Source organism: Callorhinus ursinus, unplaced genomic scaffold (genome assembly GCF_003265705.2).
Source record: "Callorhinus ursinus isolate GAN/ISIS: 27379988/994484 unplaced genomic scaffold, GSC_fseal_2.0 scaffold54, whole genome shotgun sequence".
In the NCBI taxonomy this organism is placed as follows: domain Eukaryota; kingdom Metazoa; phylum Chordata; class Mammalia; order Carnivora; family Otariidae; genus Callorhinus; species Callorhinus ursinus.
The window spans coordinates 7,812,063-7,833,971 of NW_027397116.1; the positions used below are offsets into that span (position 1 = coordinate 7,812,063).

Genomic DNA, 21,909 nt, shown 5'->3' on the forward strand with positions numbered 1-21,909 from the left:
GGTTTCTCACCTCTAAAATGAGAATTTTAGTATTTCTTAAAATGTTAACTACATAAAAACACCTCTCAGAGTACCTGGCACAAAGCAAACACTAGCAAGCCCCCTCCCAGTCCCTCTACCACCATTCCTACTTACTAATGCCCCGAGTCATCACGTATATGCATAGAATCCCCAACTAGCGACATCTGGAATCTTCTAAAGATGTTTCTACATACTATCACAAAGATGAGAACATTCAAATATTGTAGTATGAAAGCAACCATTTAGAAACCAAACTTTCCTTGGTAAGTAAAATCTTGTAAGTAACAGAGTTAGCTTAAGCATAGCTTAAAATGGGAAGAGAAAGTGGACAAATTTCTAGGTCCTCAAAATCTAGGTTCATTATTGTGTGACAATTTGCGTCACTAGACTAGATGCACCTAAAATGAGAATTTTCCAAATCTAAGCATAATTTTTATTCAATTATTGGATATTTTTGTAATTCATAAATAGTAACAGGTTCTTTTCAAACTGGTTTCCAGCTTTAGATTCATCTTTGACTACTATCTGTTAGGAAAAATAGAACTAAATACAAGGAACACAAAATAAAAATAACTGCAAACATTTATAGAGCACTGTGCCAAGCACTGTTCTAAGTACTTAACCCCCTTGACTCTTACAGTTATCTCTGTGAGGTGGTTATTGCTACCAGAATGATTATCTTAAACATTAAAAAACTTGAGGCATGGTGTGGGTAAGTAACCCAAATGCAGTAAATGGCAGACCAAGTGTTTTCAACCTACTAGGCAGTCTGGTTCCAGAGTTTGTGGTCTTTGCTAACTATATAATATTTCATACATTCCCCATCAACATTCTCATCTGCCCACAACTCAAACAAGAAAGACCAACTAACTCATACTCTTTCAATTTTTAAAAATGCACCATCTAAGTGTAAGCATGCGGTATAAGACTCACTCTGCGCAGGACAAAAAAAAACAAAAAAAAGCCTGAGCCTCACTGATGAAAATCCGATACACACATCCATTTCAGCAACTTCAAATAGCACATATCTTCAAATAGAGCCAGGAGACCTATGGCACCATTAGTAATTATTTTAACAGTAACTAAGATTTCTACAGAAGCTCCGTAATTAGTTCTTATGCTTCTCTCATACCCATATTTCCCCCATGTCAAAATGGTGTATGCACCACAGTGCCAAACGTAAGTTTGCTTTGATTACAACTGCTGTCCAAATCCGAAACCACGCGACATTAAAGCTAAACAGCCTATTTTGAAAGGAGTTGAGAAACGGACTTTAAGCTGTTCCCATCAATAGCAATGTGTAGAATCATGCTCATTCTCATTTCAAACTTTGGAGTCTCTCTTTTGTCTAAACTCTAATCTATTTAGGCCTTTTCAGTAAACAAACATTAAGCTGAATTATTTACAAAGTTAGAATTCCACACATTCCAGCCAGAGCTGCTTTTATGTGAGAGTAAAACACTGTTGGCGTGCAATGCAGGGGCAATTTAAGGACAGTATCGTTCTCTACCCCGTTGCCTGCCTTCCATTTCCCCAACACCAGCTAAAAACTAAATCCTGACAACTGCCAGGGGACCACCTAGGGAGCTGTGTGCAGAGTCCCTCCATTCCTAGGTTTCCTTCTTTGGGAGCAGGAATTCAGTAGGTTTCTGAACCCTACGGAACGTACAGTTTTAACAGAAGACAGCAGTGCAGAGTCTAGGTCTATGTTACTAACATACCAAAGAAGCCAGGTATTTCAAAAGTATTTCCACCACTAAATACCCAGCTATAAAGGAATTGTGTGATGGCCATTAATGAAAAATGTATGAGAAACAAAGCCCCCTAAACTTACCTCTATGTTTGACATTTCAAGTAACTGCTCATTATCACAAAAATCAGGAAAAAAAATACACCTTTCTCCCCCAATAACTTGTTCTCCTGGGGATTTTTCACTGAAATTTGTTGTCCAGCAATCACTAAGAAAATTACTTTCTAACAGAAACTAGCTAACATTTTCGCTTACTACGCAATTATTATTTTGGCTTCATTATAACCAAAGGTGAATGTGATACATTGGCAATTTCAAATAAATGAAAACCGTGCAAGTCTGTAATTCAAGAGTTTGCGTAACATATAGTCAATGCTTTCCTAACAGCAGCTCATATATTCTCTTTTGAGATTCAGATTTAAAATGCATCATATGCATATTTGCTTCAGTCCCGCCTTTAAGGAAACAGACTCTTAAATTCCAAGAAATTTGAATGGATTTAGTCAACTTTTCAAGAAAAGAGTAAAAGGAATAACCACAACTTTGGAAAGTAAGGGGAAAAAATAATGGCTCTACATTAAATCCTGATTATTCAACATATCGGGAAAACATCTCTCTCTACATGTTCTGAATGGGGTAAGGAAAGAACTATTCCTGAGGGATTAAAACTGAAATTTTTTATGAGAACCTTTCTTATACAAAATATAAATTGTTGTTGCTTCCTTAAACAGAGTGTCCTAAACACAATTTAATCTTTTTAAAAACCACTCAGGGTCAACATCACAGAATACGTCAATGTGCCTTCTTACATGATGGTATGTAGTCGATATGCGGCCTTCCATTTATTTGGTCCAGGAGTGGTTATTTACAGGTTCTGGATTATAGAATTCTCTCCAAATAATTGAAAACAAATTCTTTAAACTTAGAAACATTTAAATTTAATTATGTGAAAAAAACTCTAAAATACATTATGCACCTTCCCTGACTAGGTAAACAGGTAAATTGTTTTAGGGCCCTACAAAGACATACAGGACTCATGAGCTTCGGCAACAAGGGGCTTCATACACACTGCTATTCTGGGAGCCCGCTCCTCTGTGTCATGTCTCCTGCACTGACCAAGTGCCTCACCCCACACCTGCCATGTTTAACCTGCTCTTTATGGTCATTCTCATTCCTGATTACAACTTCATCTTATACAAGTCTTCATCTCTCGAGGGGAGGTAGATGAAATAGGAGATGGGGATTAGGAAGTGCACTTGTGATGAGCACTGGGTGATGTATAGATGTGTGGAATCACCATATTGTACACCTGAAGCTAGTATCATACTGTAGGTTAACTATACTGGGATATAAAATAAAATAAGCCTTTATCCCCCAAACACGTTCCACCTTTTATAGTTTCAATTTTGTGAAAGCTGTCACCATTTCTGGATCTCCCAAACTGTAAACCTCGCAGTCATCACAAGTCCCCCCTCCCCGACCCCTCTGAATCATTTTAGTTCCAAATCAAATCAATCTATACCTTAAAACTACCTCTCCAACCTAGTTTTCCTTTTCCATCAACCCCCACACCACCACACCCTAGTTCAGGTTTTCCCCTCTTGCTTTATGGCAACTGTCTCCCACTGGTTGGTCTTCTGATACCCTTCCATCCTTCAGTCTTCTTTTCCTTAAAAATAATCAAATCTGATCATGTCACTTACCTGATGAAAATTACAACTGGCTCCCAAATGCCTAAGGAGTAAGGTCCAAGTGCCTTAACAGAAGACTGAAGACTTAAAAATGTGAGGCCAACCTACTTCCTCAGGATCCCTTTTGCCAGCCCCCCACCTAACAGCAAACACCAGATATCCCAACCTCTACGAAAGAAGAAAAAGGAAAGGAAATTATAAAGGATGTGAAAAACTGAGAACTGGTAGGCTTTCCTCCCCTACAGCAGCACAATGATTGCCCGTTGCTTTTCCTTGGACTACTACTTGTGAAAATACCTACTCATTATGACTTCATTCTCTGACACTTATTTCATTTTTTTAAGTGTTTTCAAAGATTCTATTTCAAAATAGGCTAGTTTCAATAGCACTGAACACTTTTTCTAATTTATGACTTTCTTCATGAAATTCTTTAGCTTGAAGGTAAACATTTCAACAGAAATGCCACTCAGAAAGGGTCCTTCTTTTCCTGTTTATCATCAGAATTCATATTATAAAATGAAAATGCTTCTTTAGATACTCAAAGCACCTTTACCCACAGACTGGGTTAGTCCAGTGAATGAACAAGTGCCTTCACTATGTTTGCTTCATGACTTTTTAAAACTAAAGCTAAGTGTCTTGTATTCTCCTGAAGCACATTCCTCTTGAGAGTCATGTTTTCTATGAACATCCTCCCATCATAATTTTTCCAGCTTCACTACCTTCTAATTTCATAAGCAACATACCATCTATACTACCTGGAACACTTGCTTAAGCAATTGTCAAGTGGTTTCTCTTCTTGTTTCCATATGAAATATTTAGTGGACTGCTTTATTCCCAAGAACCAAACTTCTACTGAATTTAACATTTAATACTTTACCCCAAATTTCTATTTTTTGGATAAGAATCACTCTTTTCTTAGGCTTTCTCACGTCCACTAACAGCATTCTTTGTCACGGCCCTATTTCACAAAAATATACATAAAATAAAAAAACAAAAATTAACTAAGTCTCTAATACTGATATAACAAGATTTATTGTGACATGACATGTTAGTGAATTGAGAAAACAATGGGCATTATTGAGAAGTAGATATTGGGCAGTGAACTCACAAATAAGTGACTTACTTCTGCACATAAGCTTTGCAATATAAGGAATTTAAAAGAAAAAAACAGATCGTTAAATTTGTGAATGACAGAGGTATAATCTGTACAGTTATTAACGTGATGTACATCCACTATACAAATGACCTGATTTCCCATGATGAAAGAGATGTGCAACTGCTATTAAGAAAAAAAGTTAACCCTTACCTATGTAACAGAGGAAACAGCTCATTTTTTTAATAGACAAAAATACTTAGAATACCTCTCCCCCTAAGTTCTAGTGAAGGCTTTTTGATTTACAAATATTAGCTGTTATCTCTTCTGAAATGAGCCCATCAAGTACTTTTTTGTTTTTGTTTTACTTTACAGTATTTGGGTTCAGCTCCAAAAAATATAGTAATTAATGATTCAAATGTAATTTAATGTATCAGTCCGACAAATACTTATGTCTTTTCAAAAATCTCTTGCCCTAAAAATGATCTTTAAAAAGCGATTATACCTTTTTTGCCTCTAAGGAAGGCCTTCCCAACTACTTTATTCCAGAAATAATGATTGCATACAATAAAATTAAGACAAAACAGATTAAAAAAATTCTAAGGGCAACAATATTATCCAAGTCAGCAGAATCAGAAAGTTAAAAATACTCTGATAAACAGCTAATGATGTGAAAGGCAGTCTCTGGAACATACAAAAACTTTGCTCCAATCCAGGCACCAAAAGCCTTTGAAGAAGATTATGGTTTTTAAATGGAACAAGCAGACTTTGAACAGCTGAAATTGTAGCTCACAAAAATAGTAAATACAGAAATATAAAATGAAATGAATCAAATGTAGATATGTAGGGCACAATATATGTGACGCTTAAAACAGATTTAGAAATCATAGCTACATGTTGTGTAAAGAAATGATTTAGTAATTCTGCTTATCTATGAGATTAAAAATAAACATACTAGACAAATTTTTAAAAGATCATGCACTCTCTTTTCTTCTTTACTTCCTAAGAAACAATGTTAACCACAGATATGCCAGAACATGAATCCAAATATCTGAAGATCCTTAAAGGATAGAGATGATCACAAAGCTGGTTTCCAAGAAAACACAAATCCAGATAAATACAGGAGGGGCACATATCTGCTTTCAGTGGACATCTTCCTCTTCATAAGGCTAAAATTTTAGAAAAAAATGTCTATAAACAAGTATTTTTTAAAATAATCCACTTCAAAACACTAAAAATGCCCACTTTCAAATACTGAAAGATTTACTGCTTGTGAAATACCTTATAATTAATTTAAGACTCCCAATAATTCCATTGAAGCAATAAGAAGTTACAATAAGATTAACCTTTTTGCTTTTAAAATAAAAAGGAAGTCTTCCAATTAAACAGCAGACATGCATTTATCTCTAATTCTTATGGAAAGCCCACTAAAATTAAAAGTATCAAAAGTTATAAACAAACAAGGAAAAAATCAGATGGGAAAATAACTACAGATACAATATGCCAACAAGTTTGGGGACATAAATGAAAACTGGGTAGGGCAGTGATAACCAACTGGAGAGAAGGAAAGCGAATGTTTATGTGAGAAACTGGATCCATGCTCAGGAACTGGAGGCAAGCGGGGAGGTGGATGGGAGGGTGGGATAAAAATACAGGATTGGCTGACAGTCTGTGTAAGAAGCACACAGACTTTTAATTTCCCTTCCTGGTTTATGGAGGCAGGTGACAGACATTACCATGGACACGTAGTTTAGTCTCTGAAGACTTTAAACCAGAAAAGTCTTGAACTCAGGAACACTGATTAATACAAAGAGACCGTATTGAGTAAGCCTACATACTGAACGCTGTTTGACTTGCGGCCACATCACCCCAACCTCTGCGTCTGTGGCTACTTTGCCTTTCCACTTCTGTCGAATCTCCCCTGTGCATCTCTTGTGAGGATACTGAACACTGGATTCAGAACCCACCCAGATAATCCGGGATAATCTCTTCACCTCAAGATCCTTAAATTAACTATATCTGCAAAGACCCCTTCTCTAACTAAGGTACATTTTATAGGTTCTAGGAATTAGAACACAAACTCAGCATTAAAGGGGCCACTGTTCCATCTACTACATATAATCCAACTAAAAATGAAGATATCCTATACCCTTTTCCAGACAGCAACTGGTAAATGTGACCTTATCAAAATGAGAGTGAAAGACAAGAAATAAGAAGACAGTCCAAGAAACAGAGGCTACTGCAAAGGGAAGAAGCAAAGGGAATTCCCAGGACAGTGACAGAGCAAAGTCCAAGTGCGGACCAGGGTAAAGAACCGCCCGTCCACATTGCAGCACCATGACCACGGAGAAAATAGTACTGAGAAGGGTTTAAAGAAAAAAAAAGAGGCAACTGTTAGCTCTAGGAAAACAAAAACTGTAAGGAAGCTAAGTTGAAGAATAAAGAAGTATTATCTTACATTACTTTGTTCAGGAGTAAATGATGTTTACATTGAATACTGATTTAGCTAAAAGCATTAATATGCTTACATTAGAAGGACACAGTGTGGGAGGTATGGCAGCAAAGGAAAGAATGACAATTCTTTGTCTTCCATAAAAGGTATCTAATATTGATTTAAAAAATAGTCTAAATATTATTTAAGATACAGAGGTAAATACCACAACAAAGATCTAAGAATTGAAAATCTTTACCTTGGAAGGGAGCATAGCAAGGGGCAGAGAGGGATGGGGAAGAGTACTGGCAATTTTTTTAGTCACAAGTTCCCTTCTGGAACCATGCTCCTATTGCTTTCAAAATAAAATGCATTTAATGCCAAAAAAAAAAAAAAAAAAAAAAAGGTACTCAGAAAAGTATCTTGTTCAGAATCATAACATAGTTAAGAAACATCTGTCACAATGCCTTAAAACTTCTTGTATCTTGCAGGAGTATAGAAATTCTTGAAAAGGGGCTCTTAAAAATAAATTTCCAAGTTCTGAGTGTTCCTAAGGAATAAGAAAACAAAAACAAAAACCAGACACAACCAAAAGCACCCCTAATGTATGTTCACAGAATGGATCCAACCTCTAGTTTATATTACTACAATTTTATCCAGCTTTCTTAATATAAAACTAATGGCTCTTTTTTGTTTTTGAACATAGACATTAATGTCACAACTACAAATAACAGGTGTAATAGGGTAAAGGAGCTGAAGACATAATGAAGGTATCTCCAGATTGGTATCCTGATAGTTGCCAGTGAATCCAGTTTATACGTGGATGGACTCTAATGGTAAAGATTTCATAATATTAGGAACACAGGATAAAAAGGCTGTGTTCTGACCCTTTATGCCCAGGAAAGGGACAAGAATTTCCCTAAAGCTCTTCTCTCGGACTGTCTGAGAAGGGAAGGAGCATAGAAAAGGTGCAGTAGCAATGGTGCTAGGAAAAGGTAAAATATGAGAAAAAAAGAAAATTTTATTTTTCTACTTAATTAGTATCCTTCTTTATCCATTTCGTTAATCCATGTCTCATTTTGAATCATGTTTTGGCATACTACTCCCAACCTTCCCTTCCCTCCTTCTCTTCAACTGCTTTAAAAGTCCACCTATTCCCGGTAACTTACACCGGTTCACTAATCTATGTCCTAACTGAATATGACAGTCACATCACAATCCCCCCCACGAATAGGGCAGCCTCTTAATTTACTTCTTACAGTACCTAATGTAACTGATGATCACATGCAGTCTAGACATACTAATTTAGAAGTTTTTAATCTACTTATTTAATTGAAGTCATCTATCTGAATTGCAAGACTTTTTTAAAAGATACAAGGATAACACCAGGTACAACTAGGCAGATATTTTTGATATTAATAACTGATCCAATTACAAATATTATAGTACTTTTATATTATTCAGATGCAAAATCAAGTCCAATAAAGAGAGTCTGATGGTTGTTCTATAAATATGAAATCAAAGTGAAAGCAACATTTTTAAAAGAAATGTAGCAAGATGTTGTTAGTATGGGGTAAGAAGTTCTAGAAACAAATTACTTTTAGAGCAAAACCACTTCAGTTTGACAGTGAAGTAGAAAAAAACAAAGTCAAGGGCAAAAGTGCAAATGGTAAGAAAAAAACGCAACAATGGTATTGGAAAGAACCCTTCATATATTTCCGTAACTCATGAAAAAAATAATACCAAAGCAAAAACAAATGCTTCTATTAAAGTCGTTCTGAAATGAATAGAAAAAAGAAAAAAATAAGTCTTCTTTTTCCATCTTCCTACTAACTCTCTCATTTAATGCTGCTAGATCTTTCTCCAGTTTTTAGAATAAAATGTCCCTCATGAGAACACAGCAGGTTAGATTTTTTTTTTTATTTTTTATTTTATTTTTTTTAATTTTTTTTTTTTAAGATTTTATTTATTTATTTGAGAGAGAGAATGAGATAGAGAGAGACAGCATGAGAGGGGGGAGGGTCCGAGGGAGAAGCAGACTCCCCGCTGAGCAGGGAGCCCGATGCGGGACTCGATCCCAGGACTCCAGGATCATGACCTGAGCTGAAGGCAGTCGCTTAACCAACTGAGCCACCCAGGCGCCCCAGCAGGTTAGATTTTTTAACTAAAAAGTAACGACCCCCAAACATAGTATTCATGTGTTTGTAATTAATTCTGACACTTTAAAATAGCTACAGCAGTGAGCAGCAGTATTACGTAGATAATTAAAAAATAATTTGAGGGGGCACCTGGGTGGCTCAGTCGTTAAGTGTCTGCTTTTGGCTCAGGTCATGATCCCAGAGTCCTGGGATCGAGCCCCACATCGGGCTCCCATCAGGTGGGGAGCCCGCTCTCCCTCACCTCCCTGCTCGTGCTCTCTCTCGCTATCTCTGTCGCCATTTCTATCTTTCAAATAAATAAATAAAATCTTTGAATAAATAAATAAGTAAATAAATAAATAAATAACAATTTGGGTCCTTTAACATGCAAGAGATAGACAAAGTTAAATAGCTTAGAAACCTTTTGTCTAATTTAGGTAAAATGGCAACTCAATCAAAGGACTTGAAAAATACTTCAGCTCTAGGTTAGCATGAAATTCCTAAATGCTCTTCTTGCCAGAGTTTCAACTGGCAAACCAAAAGACAAACAAAAAACTTACAACAGAGACTCCTGATTAAAGTACTTTTTGTTGGCAATAGAAATTAAGCCATCAAACACACCAGTACTTTACTTTAATTAAGAAACAAAACAAAACAAAACAGCCCTTTTCAGAATAAAGCACATTTCAAAACCTTTCACCTGGTACCTTTTAGAAAGGCAACCTTTGGAGTCCACAGGTCAAAAGGAGCAAGGTTACCATGCCGAAGTACAGAAGAGTATTTATACTCTTCATCTTCCAACTAGTCAAATATCACCAAGCAACCTCATGCAAGAATGACCTTCCGTTATGTTCCCCAAAGCTCTGATCCTTCAAATTTTAGAAGTTATATGCCATCACAATTACCTCTGTGGGTCAAAGTCGCAAACTGAAGCTGTATCCCTCACTTAGGTTTCTAGTCTCCAAAATGCACAAAAGGCAGGATTTCAGATGGGAGAGACCTAGTATCTCTAAAAGATTTACCCAAATCCATTGGTTCCTGAGTTCTAACAGCAGGGGTATGTATGTCACCTATAACTGGCAACTTCCATACTGAATAAATCATCATGAAACTTAAGAACACAAACTTTTAAATTTATAGTGTGCTTTTTCACCCCAAAACTTTATTTTAAGAACTAAAAGTCTGATGCACTGAATCCTATATAAAAGTCTCACCTGTTTGGCTTTCAAGTTCCTTCCAGTCGAACTTTTCTCACTTGTACTTGCATCCATCCCTCTCAGAACACTGATGAAATCTTTCTTGGAAACAGTCGATATCAACTTAGCACGTTTTCTAATAGAGCTTCCAGCTTCTTTAACCTTTTCATCAACATTCTTTTGGTGCTTTTGAACAGCATTAAATAACTGTACCACACCTCTATAGAATATAAAATGACCAGGGTAACACAGTTAAGTAACAGTTACACTAGGATACAAACTGTGAGGATAAGAACAATGTGTTTTTACTGCTTAGGAAAGAGGCAAGCATTTAATAGGCACTCAAATGAAGAGCTGAATCTAAAAAAATGAACATACATTTCAATGAATGAGTACAAATTTCTGAATAGAAAATAAATATATGTGGACTGATATGTGATTTTTCAGTTTTCATCTTTCTAAATCAACTTTTGTGCAATTAGAACTAAAAATTACCTTTTTTTTTTAAAGCTTTTATTTATTTGACAGAGAGAGACACAGCAAGAGAGGGAACACAAGCAGGGGGAGTGGGAGAGGGAGCAGCAGGCTTCCCACAGTAATTGAAGACATCACAATGCAATGGAAAGAGAATTAGCTGTCTAACCATCTGACCCTAGGAAAGGTTTTCTAGATTTCAGTTTCATCTCTAAATGGAAATAATAATACTCAAGTGGCTTAAAAAGTATTGTTATGTTATCTGCAACTCCTATGATATAAAACTAATTTTTTAAAAAAAATTATTCCTTTGACAGAGAGAGCATGTGCAAGCACAACCAGGGGAAGCAGCAGACAGAGGGCAAAGCAGGCTCCCCACTGAGCAGGGAGCCCGATATGGGGCTCTCAATCCCAGGACCCTGGGGTCACGACCCAAGCCAAAGGCAGACGCCTGACTAAGCCACCCGGGTGCCCCGATATAAAACGAATTTTAAAATCCTATTTTAAAATGAAATACTTATTTAAATACTTTGGTCTATAGTTAAGTTCATTCCAAGAAGAATTCTGAGGATTAAGACCTGCAGTGTCCATCACAGCAGCCATGAGCCACATGTAGCTAGTGAGCCATGAAATGTGGCTGGCTAGTCCAAATTGCAATATGTTCCAAGTTTAAAATACAGACTGAATATATTGAAGATTTAATATGAAAAAAGAGAATTTTAAAATCTCATTGGTAATTGTTTTATACTGATTATATGATAAAATAAAAAATAATTTGAATATTTTAGGTTCAATAAAACACATTAGTACAATTAATCTTTTTTTTTTTTACTGTATTCAATGTGGCTACAAAAAAGTTTTACATTATATATGTAGCTCCCATTATATTTCTACTGGACAATACTGACTTAAACCATTACCATCCTTCCCAGCTCTAAAATTCTATCACTGGGAGAGGCACTCTGCCATGGAACCTGAGTATCCCTGCACACTCTTGCTAGGGTTTTCAAGGATGCAAGGTCCTGACTGTTCGTTACACAGGTCATTTCTGAGTGTTGAGTTTGTAGGATGCAACCTTGAGAGATGAGGTAACGTCTCCCCCCCAAGGCAAAGAGCAGGCTTGTTACCATTCACCAAAAAAGCAGAGTGTTCTTCTGTAACGCAACCCACTGCATGCTCAAGCGTCCATACGGGGGCACCTGTGTTACCACTGAGGGATAAAGGGAACCAGTGGAAATGTGACGCTATCGCTACTGCTTTGCCAAGAGTAATCAAGTCTCTGACCCAAAGTCTCTTGTCTTCTGGCAGTATCCAGGAAACTAACAGACTAACTTATTAGTTTATATGGAGGGTAAAATTCCATACCCTTTAGGAGCAGGGCTGGGACCATCAAGTGAGGTGTCTCAGGTATAAAATTTAAGGAGGCACTTACTCTCATGCACCAACCATGTACTTTTCTAAATTCTTTATATGTTTTTAATTTATTTAATTCTCAGAGAAATCCTGCAGGGTAGATATAATATTCTGCTGTTTTTTTATGTAAATATACTGAAAAGGAAAAATTAGGTAGCAAGCCCAAGGAGGGGTAATAAGTCAGTGCTGGGATTTGAACCTAGCAGTCTGGCTCTATGTATCTCACTATAGAACACTCATATGGATTAAAAAATGACCCAAATAATGTAGGTAACTAGAAAATAAAAAATAATTCCACTAAGCAGAACTGCTATATTCTTCAAGTAGCTGCTCAAATGTTCTCTCCTCTGTGAAATCTTCCCCAACTCCCCTGACAATCTCCTGCTTTAAGTTCCCAACACACAGGACGTACCTCTAATCTCAAAGAGACTGTAATTCCTACCGGTGAGCAGGCAAGGACCACCTGGCAGCCACCAGATTCTATTTATCTCTGGACACAGAGGGCATCAAATAAACATTTGGTGCCAATGATAAAAAAAAATTCAGAGTGAAAGGACGGCATAAAGCTACTGTAATGCAAAACTGGTTATGCCCTAAGTACAATGTAAGATAACAAAAATAATCTATTGCCATAAACTCAGACAACCATGGTAAGAGAAATGCATGTCTAATTACACTGTTCTCCTGACTACAAAAACAATATGATTTGCAATAGGTTCAAACCAAATATACACTGAGGACGTTATATTCTTGCCTCCTGAGACCTGTAAAATCTTTGGTTGAATTCAGGATTAAATAGGCAGGTTTTGATATAAATCACTTGGCTCTGGGAAGGCAGAGTTTAAGAATCAGGTTAAGTCAGAAATGGATCACTATCAAAGCTTTAATATACTTATTTCTTAAAGGGCAAAAACAATCTTACCTTGTTGCAATTCTCTGAAGATTTCTCTCTGTTTCTTTGTCTTTGACAACATCTGGCTTTACTCTGCACATCATTTCCCATTCCCGCTTCTTATCAAGCTGTGTTATAAATATTGTTATGTGAAAGAATATTAGGCATTTTTGAAAGTGCAGCATACTTTGATATGATACTCTGTGAAAGGACAAAGGTAATAAATCATTCTGGCTTAGTTTGTCACAGGGACTGAAAAAACCCCACACTTTTAGGGGTTCAGCTCAGGAGGCCTGTGGTTAGCACTCAGCATGTCATGTGAGAAGCACAAAGTGAGTTTCCGTCATGCTCTCTGACAGCAGGGGCCTGGAGAGCTGCCAGGATACTGAGGCAGGCAGGACAAGGTAAGGTGTGAGAGAGCCACATGCTGGCCTGCCACCACCAGATCAGAGGTAAGCATCAGGAAGATCCCAAACTACTGGCTTTGATAACCACAAGTTTAAACAGTGTTTATTTTTCAGAAACTGTCTTTCTCAGCAGTCAGAATAATTAAAAAAATTTGTATCAGCTTTTAAAATAATAGCATTGTATCCAGGAGTACTCTGGTCCTAGGCACCTGACTTGCCACACCAATACACTGCATCAGTATATACTGCTGTCTCAGGCCAAAATATCACCTAAGATCAAATATACTGAATATGATGAACTGATCACCAGGAAGCTAGTGAGCATCAAAGGCAGTAGTAATAAGAATCAGTGGGAAGAAAAAAAAAAATCACCTTTTACCTATTCCTTTTCTGCATCCATCTAATCTCTTATTTTTGTATTAATGAAAATGTCTAGCATAGTAAAATCAAATTCCTGCTCACTATAAAGATTAGCCTGATTCCTTTCTAAAAAGAATAGATTCCTCCCAAATCAGATAATTTACTTTGTCATGAAATTCACTATCAGATTATGCCAGAAATTTAGAAATCTTACTTTTAGGTTTAAAACAGTTGATTCTTCATTATCTGTAGTACCCAAGGTATGCACAATCCCGAAATATTTTTTAACTCTGAAGTATATTTTTATACTTATGATCAGAAATAAGTACTTGATATTCTGGAAACTGATAATATCTAACAGTAAAAAAACAATGATAATTGACACAGACTCACGCAGGAATACATGATAGCATTTGTAGCAGCTGTGTCCTGTTTCTGGTATCAACATGTGTGTTTTCATGCATTATGTGAACAGTATCATCTCCAGCACTCAAAGGACTGGCCTAGAGTTACAGACTCATTTTTCTTGGCTTCAAAATGTTCTTACTTTGACTAGAACACTGGGACTAGAGGTAATTAAAGATTCTGATATTTTTAAAGCTTCCGTCAGCTTTTGCCAGATGACAAAGATTCAAATTTTCAGTTGAAAAGCTATCAGTTATCTTAAAGTAAAATGAGAATATTGAGTAGCACGGTATGTTCTATTTCTAAAAGCAACACTTAAAAAGTTCCATCTCCATACAGCCTTTTGCACAGAATACTAGTATTTGGAACAAAGAAAATAATTCACCTTGAAACAAGATAAGGGGATGATGAAATTAAAAGGAAATATATGTGGGCGCCTGGGTGGCTCAGTTGGTTAAGCGACTGCCTTCGGCTCAGGTCATGATCCTGGAGTCCAGGGATCGAGTCCCACATCGGGCTCCCTGCTGAGCAGGGAGCCCGCTTCTCCCTCTGACCCTCTTCCCTCTCGTGCTCTCTATCTCTCATTCTCTCTCTCTCAAATAAATAAATAAAATCTTTAAAAAAAAAAAAGGAAATATATGTCAATCTAAATCTATTTTCCTTTCATTTTACCTATAAAGTACCTCTTGGAAATAGCTACTTTTATATTGTCAGTATGATCATAGAAAGTTATTTTTCTTTCATTAAAAAATGGTACTTATTTCACTAACCAAGTATTTTATTTTATATTTATTTTTTTAGACACAGAAATACTTCATCAAGTATAAGGGATTTAAAAACCTTATTATTGTTTCTTTATTCTTATAAAACACAACAGCAAACTGAAGTCCAACTTTGGCCTTGAATCAGCAGACTGTCCTAGTCTAACTTCTAGCCGTGATTTAAAAGGTATAATGAATTCGAGTTTATTCAGCAGTGAAACAGTCCGTTTTCAGAACTGCAACCAATCCCTGACAAGGACATCTTCACAGATTTGTATTACAAAATAGGTTGTTAGTAAAAAGTAACTAACATGATTCTACTGGTTCAGAATCTAATAATGTTAGCATATGGACAGCTAAATTGAATATTTAGACCCAGGAGTCATGGCCACATGTCTAATCTACTTGAGTTTAAAAGGTTAAATTTCTCAGTAGTTTAATTTCTATTTCTTTGCTTAGATGATTAAAAAGTGAGCATGCTCAATGGAGTAATTTAGACTAGGCCTCTGTACAAAAGCTTGGTTATTCACCCTACATAAAAAAGCAAGTTAAAAACTGGAATGTTAATTGGACAAACACTGCCAGGAACAATTTGGTACAGATAGGAACTAGACTAGACTAGGCAAACAATCTAATCTACAAAACAACTGGTAAGACACACCTGTTTTCTCTTCTCTAGTCTCTCTTGCTTTAATTTTTCTTTTTCCTTTTCCAGCTCTCTGTTTTTGACCAGAATAGTGGGTTTACTTTTAGGAGTTTTTTTGTTAAGAATTTTAGCCATGGCATCCGCCCAGCCCACGTTAGTTCCAACACTAGCTTCAGCTGCATGTTCATTTCCATTGCCACACAGTTCAACTTCATCTTCATTGTCAGCTTCCACTGCTTCATTATCTGAAGAAAAGTCATCCTTTTCTGATCCACAGCTTCTTACAGAACCTAAGAGTAGAAACAAATTAAACTTTAACACTGGAGGAAGAGGTTGTCAAGGCCATGCCAGACCCCCAGGACCCGTCAAAAAGCTAACAGTTCTCCATCTGTCTTCATTTTCACAAGAGGGGAACTTTGTGAATTCCACAGCTACAGTAATAGCAGAGAGCAAAAGGGCCCTCCATCCTACTGCCATCAGCCCCCAGAGACCTGGCCCAGCCATGCTGGGCTTCAGCACCCAGGACCCAGGACCCAGGCAACAGAAACAAATCCAACAGCCCACACCACCTCCTATCGTCAAGGGGCCGGCAGATGCCGACATGGGAGCAGTGTAGGGTGTGGTGTGTTCAAGTCCATGGGCCTTACTTGTGCCATTAAACTACTTAAAGAGACTAATGAAAATTATTTTTAATTTTCATTAACAAAATGAAAGTTTTGTTTTCATTAACAAAAAAAAGTTTTTTGTTCATAAACAAAAAACTTTAATCCATCAAGAAAATGTTTCCATGGTACAGAGAAGTCAGAATAACCTCTCTGGGGATTTGACCCAGATATTTAAAACTCTGAATTTGTGTACAGAAAAGTCTAAAAAACAAAACAAACAAAAAACCCAGCCTCCTTTTATAGAATTTGCATATAACATTATAAAATTAGGTATTTACCATTCTTGAAAAATAATAAAGTAATATCTGCCCAAGAAACTAAAGATTCAATTGCACAACTGGGTGACTGAATGACACTATCAAGTTCTGAGTTGCAGATACAAAAGTGTACTTTTGGAATTGTATCCTGCACAACCTCCGAAAAAAGCATATACAGGTTATTTCAGCTAGTTCATCTTATAAGTTTCAAATAACTGGGGTCAGCAGCTTGGCAGATATGAGTCTAGTCGGTGGCCTTGCTTGAAAATCAACTCATTGAGAAGCTTTTGTAGTTTAAGTTTTGTGGCCTTTCTCAACTTCTGAAGTTCACTGTACTTTACCAACAAGACCACAACCAGCCAGCACAGTCCGCATACATCTATACGGTCCAGAGCCTTTTGGACAGCTTCTGTTTTGTTCTTCAGAAGCCGATGGAACTTATTAGGAACTACTTCAAAGGAGAAAATCGTCCAATAGCTTAGTAACTTGGAATGTTTCTTAGTGAGGAGCAGAGGAGCTAACAAAGCACTTCCCTTCAGGGAGCCTGCGTGGGTCCAGCTGCGCATACCAAAGCTAAGCATTATAACCACAACCTCTGCTTCTACCTCTGAGAAGTCTCATGGTTTTTTGTTGTTACTTCAAAATAATGTACCTGCTTGTCAGCTCTAAGACCCCCTTTCTTCTTTAAATAATTTCAACGAAATGTACATATTCTGCTTTCAAGTAACATTTCAGCCTTTTTTTTCCCCTTAATTCAGCTTCCTGCCATGACCAAAATGATAGGAGCTGAAAGTACAGTCGGCTATTAATGTCTGAGTGATCCTCTCTAGTCTCTCGACTGTAAACCATGAAGTAAGAGAGAACTGCCAGAAAGATCTGACTTAGCTAATCATTATAATACCTGCAATTTTGCTATTACTTTTGCACAATACCTTTAAGTGTTGGAAATTCATGAAATGAAAAATATGTAAAACTTAATATTTAGTACATTAAGATAAAAATTTATAACCTTAGAAAACAGCAAATAAAAACATATAAAACATTTTATAGGTATAGAAAAAATGAGCCTCAAGCAAACAAGTAAAAATAAAGTATCTTCAAAGCGTGATAAAAGTGTGTCAGTGTTATCAAAAAGTAACGGAAATAATAAAGGAAACTGCTAACAATTCCACTGCTTAATGTGCTGCACATTTCTCAGTAAAGAGAAAAAAGTTTTAAATAGAAACTCATTTGCCACATATTTAATTTGAAGTCTTCTATATATCCTGCATGCTGGGGAAATTTAAGAAATCTGTGGACATGTGATTCTAGGCTTTGACATGTGAATATAGGTGATTTAAGAACTTTACTATTTATAAAGTATTTTTAAAAGTATCTAGATTTTGGGGTGCCTGGGTGGCTCAGTCGTTAAGCGTCTGCCTTCGGCTCAGGTCATAATCCCAGGGTCCTGGGATCAAGCCCCACATCAGGCTCCCTGCTCCACGGGAAGCCTGCTTCTCCCTCTCCCACTCCCCCTGTCTGTGTTCCCTCTCTTGCTGTGTCTCTGTCAAATAAATAAGTAAAATCTTAAAAAAAAAAAAAAATCTAGATTTTGCCAAACAAAAGCTATTAGCACTATCATTCAATTCAGTGAATCTGAGTGTCTACTATATACCAGATTTCAGAGTCACACAATTTTTCCCTCAGAAGCACCTCCTCAGACCAGCGTTTCTGGAAAGTACACTGAGAAGCAAAGTTTGGAGAATGTAATTACCTGAAAAATAAAGATGTTAATACTATACGTCTTATTTCTCAGAGTCAGCAGCATTGCACACGTATTAGTAACAAAATAAACAATTATTTGACAAGTGCTTCTTCTAGTACGAATTTCTCTAAATGTAAAGAGACATAATGTCTTAAATGTTTGTGTGACTGAAGACTACCTGGGTGATCAAAAATAGGTTTCACCAGCCCCTGGTAAAATGTCAGAACTACAATACTGACATCTAGTGTTCTGTCCTAATGCATTCGCACACAAATGGCAACAATTTCACTTTCTCAGTTGCACTGTAGAGACAGCCACGAGACTTTACAACTGTATGAGCTACTCCGATTCTCCACTTCCAGACTTTGGCTCTTTTTCTTAGTATGTTTCTTACCCAGATTGACTACCACAATATGCATATTACAGGCACATAATACATCTGTGAAAAGTCTTAGAATACCATTTTATACAATCTGCATAAACCAATTCAACAAATTCTAAAAGAATCCACTAAATTCATAATTTTTATTTGATTTTTTTAAAGAAGTTCTAGCTGAGAGGTGTCTGGCGTTCACTGCAAATGGAAATGATCACATTTTATATAAATAAAAAATGCCAATGAAATGAGGTCCTCCAGCATACTAAAAACCAGGATTTACTTCTAGGATACTAAAGATAAAACAAATCAGCAGAACTGGTTCTTAAAATTTTACTGTATCCTATGAAATGAGATTTTTTTAAAAATTTTCTACTAACTGATCTTTAACAACAGAAGCTAAGTGCATATATCCAGGGCACCAGGTAAGTAAAATTCCTTTGAAGCCTTCTGTGTTATTTTAAACATTAACTCTAAGTTTGCATTCTATTTTTGGAATCTGGAAATTAAGGAAGGGCTACAAAGAACACTTACTGGAAGCAATAACTAATGGTTCCAATATAACTTTCCGCATTCATGGAAATGTTCTATTATCAAAGCTGCCCACTAGCCATTGGGCATCAGAGCCTACTGAATACTTCAAATGCAGCCAGTACAACCAAGGAACTGAATTTTTCATTTTAATTACTTTAAATTTAAAAAGCTCCATGTGGGGGCACGTGGATGGCTCAGTCGATTAAGAGTCTGACTGTTGATCTCAGGGTCTTGAGTTCAAGCCCCACATTGGACTTCATGCTGGTTGTGGAGCCTACTTAAAAAAAACAAAAAAAAAAGCCACATGTGGCTAGTGCTACCAGCTACCATACTGGCAGGGAATGGTTAGACTTCCAAGATTCTGTGGTAGACGTAGGCATTTCCCATCTCCCGCTGCCTTTTCCCCAAACTTCCAGCTCCCTTTCAAATTTATCTGTCCCAGATATGGTTAGTTGGCTAGAAAGTAGGATAAAGTTTTAAGAAGACTCACAGTCCTTCAATATTTACTGAGCACTCATGAATGATGGGGAAGGGGAAAACAAAAAATTTAAGTCCAGGTTTCTCTCCTTGAAGATGGTCCTACGTTTAGTAGGGTAGATAAATCAGTTAACCAACCACAAAATTTGGTTTTACAATATGCAAAATTTGTCAGTGCTCTTCTGAAAAAAAAAAAAAAAAAGGCAACGAAGAAAGAGTGACTGTTTGGGGGTGTCTTTTACAAAGATGATATTAAAGTTGTTTCTTAGGTAAAGCAGGGGTTTGAATGACAAGAGAAGGGAGGAGGCCAAAGAAGTAAGACTGCACAACCCAAGTGCAGTCAAAGATGCAGGTGGGGATGGTCACTAAATCTACAACCAGAAACGCCCTAGATCTGACTGAGTCAGTGCCCTGTCTAAAAATTAAAATTATGATAATCATCATTATGATGGGCATTCCATCATAATGGAATTCCAGGCAGAATAAACCAGTATGTCCATAGGCATGGGAATATGAAAGAAGGTGAGATGTTTATGAAATGACAAGACGTTCAGACTGGCTGAAACCGGATCTGGAAACTGGATAGTAAGACCTGAGTTTTAAAAGCTGGCTGGTTTATAAAAATGCTGGTCTGATTTACGATCCAAGAAATAAAATATGCACATTAACCCCCAAATTAAAACCAAGCGGTTTAAAATTACAGCATTATAGGTGTGTGTTTCCAGTAAGAGGCCAAACTGCTAGTGCTTTTCTCTTACCTTAGGCCCTTACTTTTAAAAAGTTTCTCTATTGGATAAGAAGGTTGTTCTTTTAAAATACAAATACCATCTGGGAGCATTAAGGTTATTGGTTAACATTTAACTTATTTCACACCTTTAGAATAACTCTAAATCAAACAGAATTCCTCATAAAAACTTGGTAGAGATCAGCTAGTAGTAAAGAGTATGAACACAGAAATCAGGCTGCCTGAATCCAATCTCACCTCCAGATACAAAATCCCCATCTGTAAAAATGGCAATAAAATAGTATTGACTTCACTGGGGTTTTGTGATAATTAAATGAGTTAATATATATTAAAGTTCTTAAAAGAGTGCCTAGCCCATAGTGAACATTTAAGTGCTGATTACATACCACACACAGAGACACACACGATAAGAATTTTAATGTCATTGTGGAGGGGAAGTAACAAGAAGGAATACCTCTGGTAGCTGGAATCTGCAAGAAGTGTGAGGTGCTGAATGGGAAGCTTTAGTTGACCAGCTAGTTAGAGCAGAAGGGTAAAGAGCTCAGATTATAAAATCAGACAGACTTGGCATTACGTCCTGATTCCACTACTTTCCAACAGTATTAGCTTGGGTGAGTTACCTAATTCTGCTTTGTCTGTTTCTTTGTAGCAAAATAGGCATGAAAATAGTTATCTACCTCACTGGGTTGTTCTGATGATTAAATCAGATAATACATGAAAAGAACTTAACACAGACCTGGTACATATTAGACATGAAATAAATGACAGACAATGATGCTGAGAACCCAGATGACAGACCAGGGATGGGAGATCACAAAAGACTAAAAAAGGATGCCAAAATAAAGGGGGTAAAAGGAATTTCACTTCCATTGTAATTCTATCTACAGTTTTGGTTATAGCCTATAACGCATGTCCAGGGAATCATCAAGTGCAGGTAGGCTACCTTTGACTTTATTTTAGAAGTGATCAATGTTACTATACCATAATTTTTTTTTTTTAAGTAAGCTCCTCACCCAACGTGGGGCCTGAACTCATGACGCCAAGATCAAGAGTCACATGCTCTACCAACTGAGCCAGCGAGGTGCTCCATGTCCCTCAACTTTTCAAAGTACACTAAAATATTGACAATACTAACTAGCTAACATGTAGTTATATATAAAACACTTTTTACGCATTATCATTTAATCCTCACAACACTCTATGAGTTGCTCTTATTTATTTACACAGGTAACAATTCTGAAGCTTAAAAAAAGTTAAAGAAATATGCCCAAAGTCACAAAGTTAACAGAGCAGAGCAATAATGCTGTCTGACCTCTGAGGCACTAGAAAGCTTTGAATCAAGGATTCAACTAAGACTAACATGTACTGAATGCAGAAAATATTCATTAAATGGTTTAAGAAAGCTTGAATTAAAAAGAAATTTCTATGTAAGC

General features: G+C 36.7%; 1 protein-coding gene across 1 annotated transcript in view; it reads right to left on the reverse strand.

Annotated features, from left to right (window-relative positions):
- Nucleotides 1-21,909, reverse strand: part of RRP15 (ribosomal RNA processing 15 homolog) — a 40,133-nt gene that overhangs the window by 12,333 nt on the left and 5,891 nt on the right. Inside the window, exons 2-4 of the mRNA XM_025892250.2 lie at nucleotides 15,694-15,968; nucleotides 13,130-13,227; nucleotides 10,339-10,540 (exon numbers count right to left, since the gene is read on the reverse strand). Coding sequence (XP_025748035.1) covers nucleotides 10,339-10,540; nucleotides 13,130-13,227; nucleotides 15,694-15,968 — 575 coding nt within the window. The remainder of the gene's footprint in view (nucleotides 1-10,338; nucleotides 10,541-13,129; nucleotides 13,228-15,693; nucleotides 15,969-21,909) is intronic.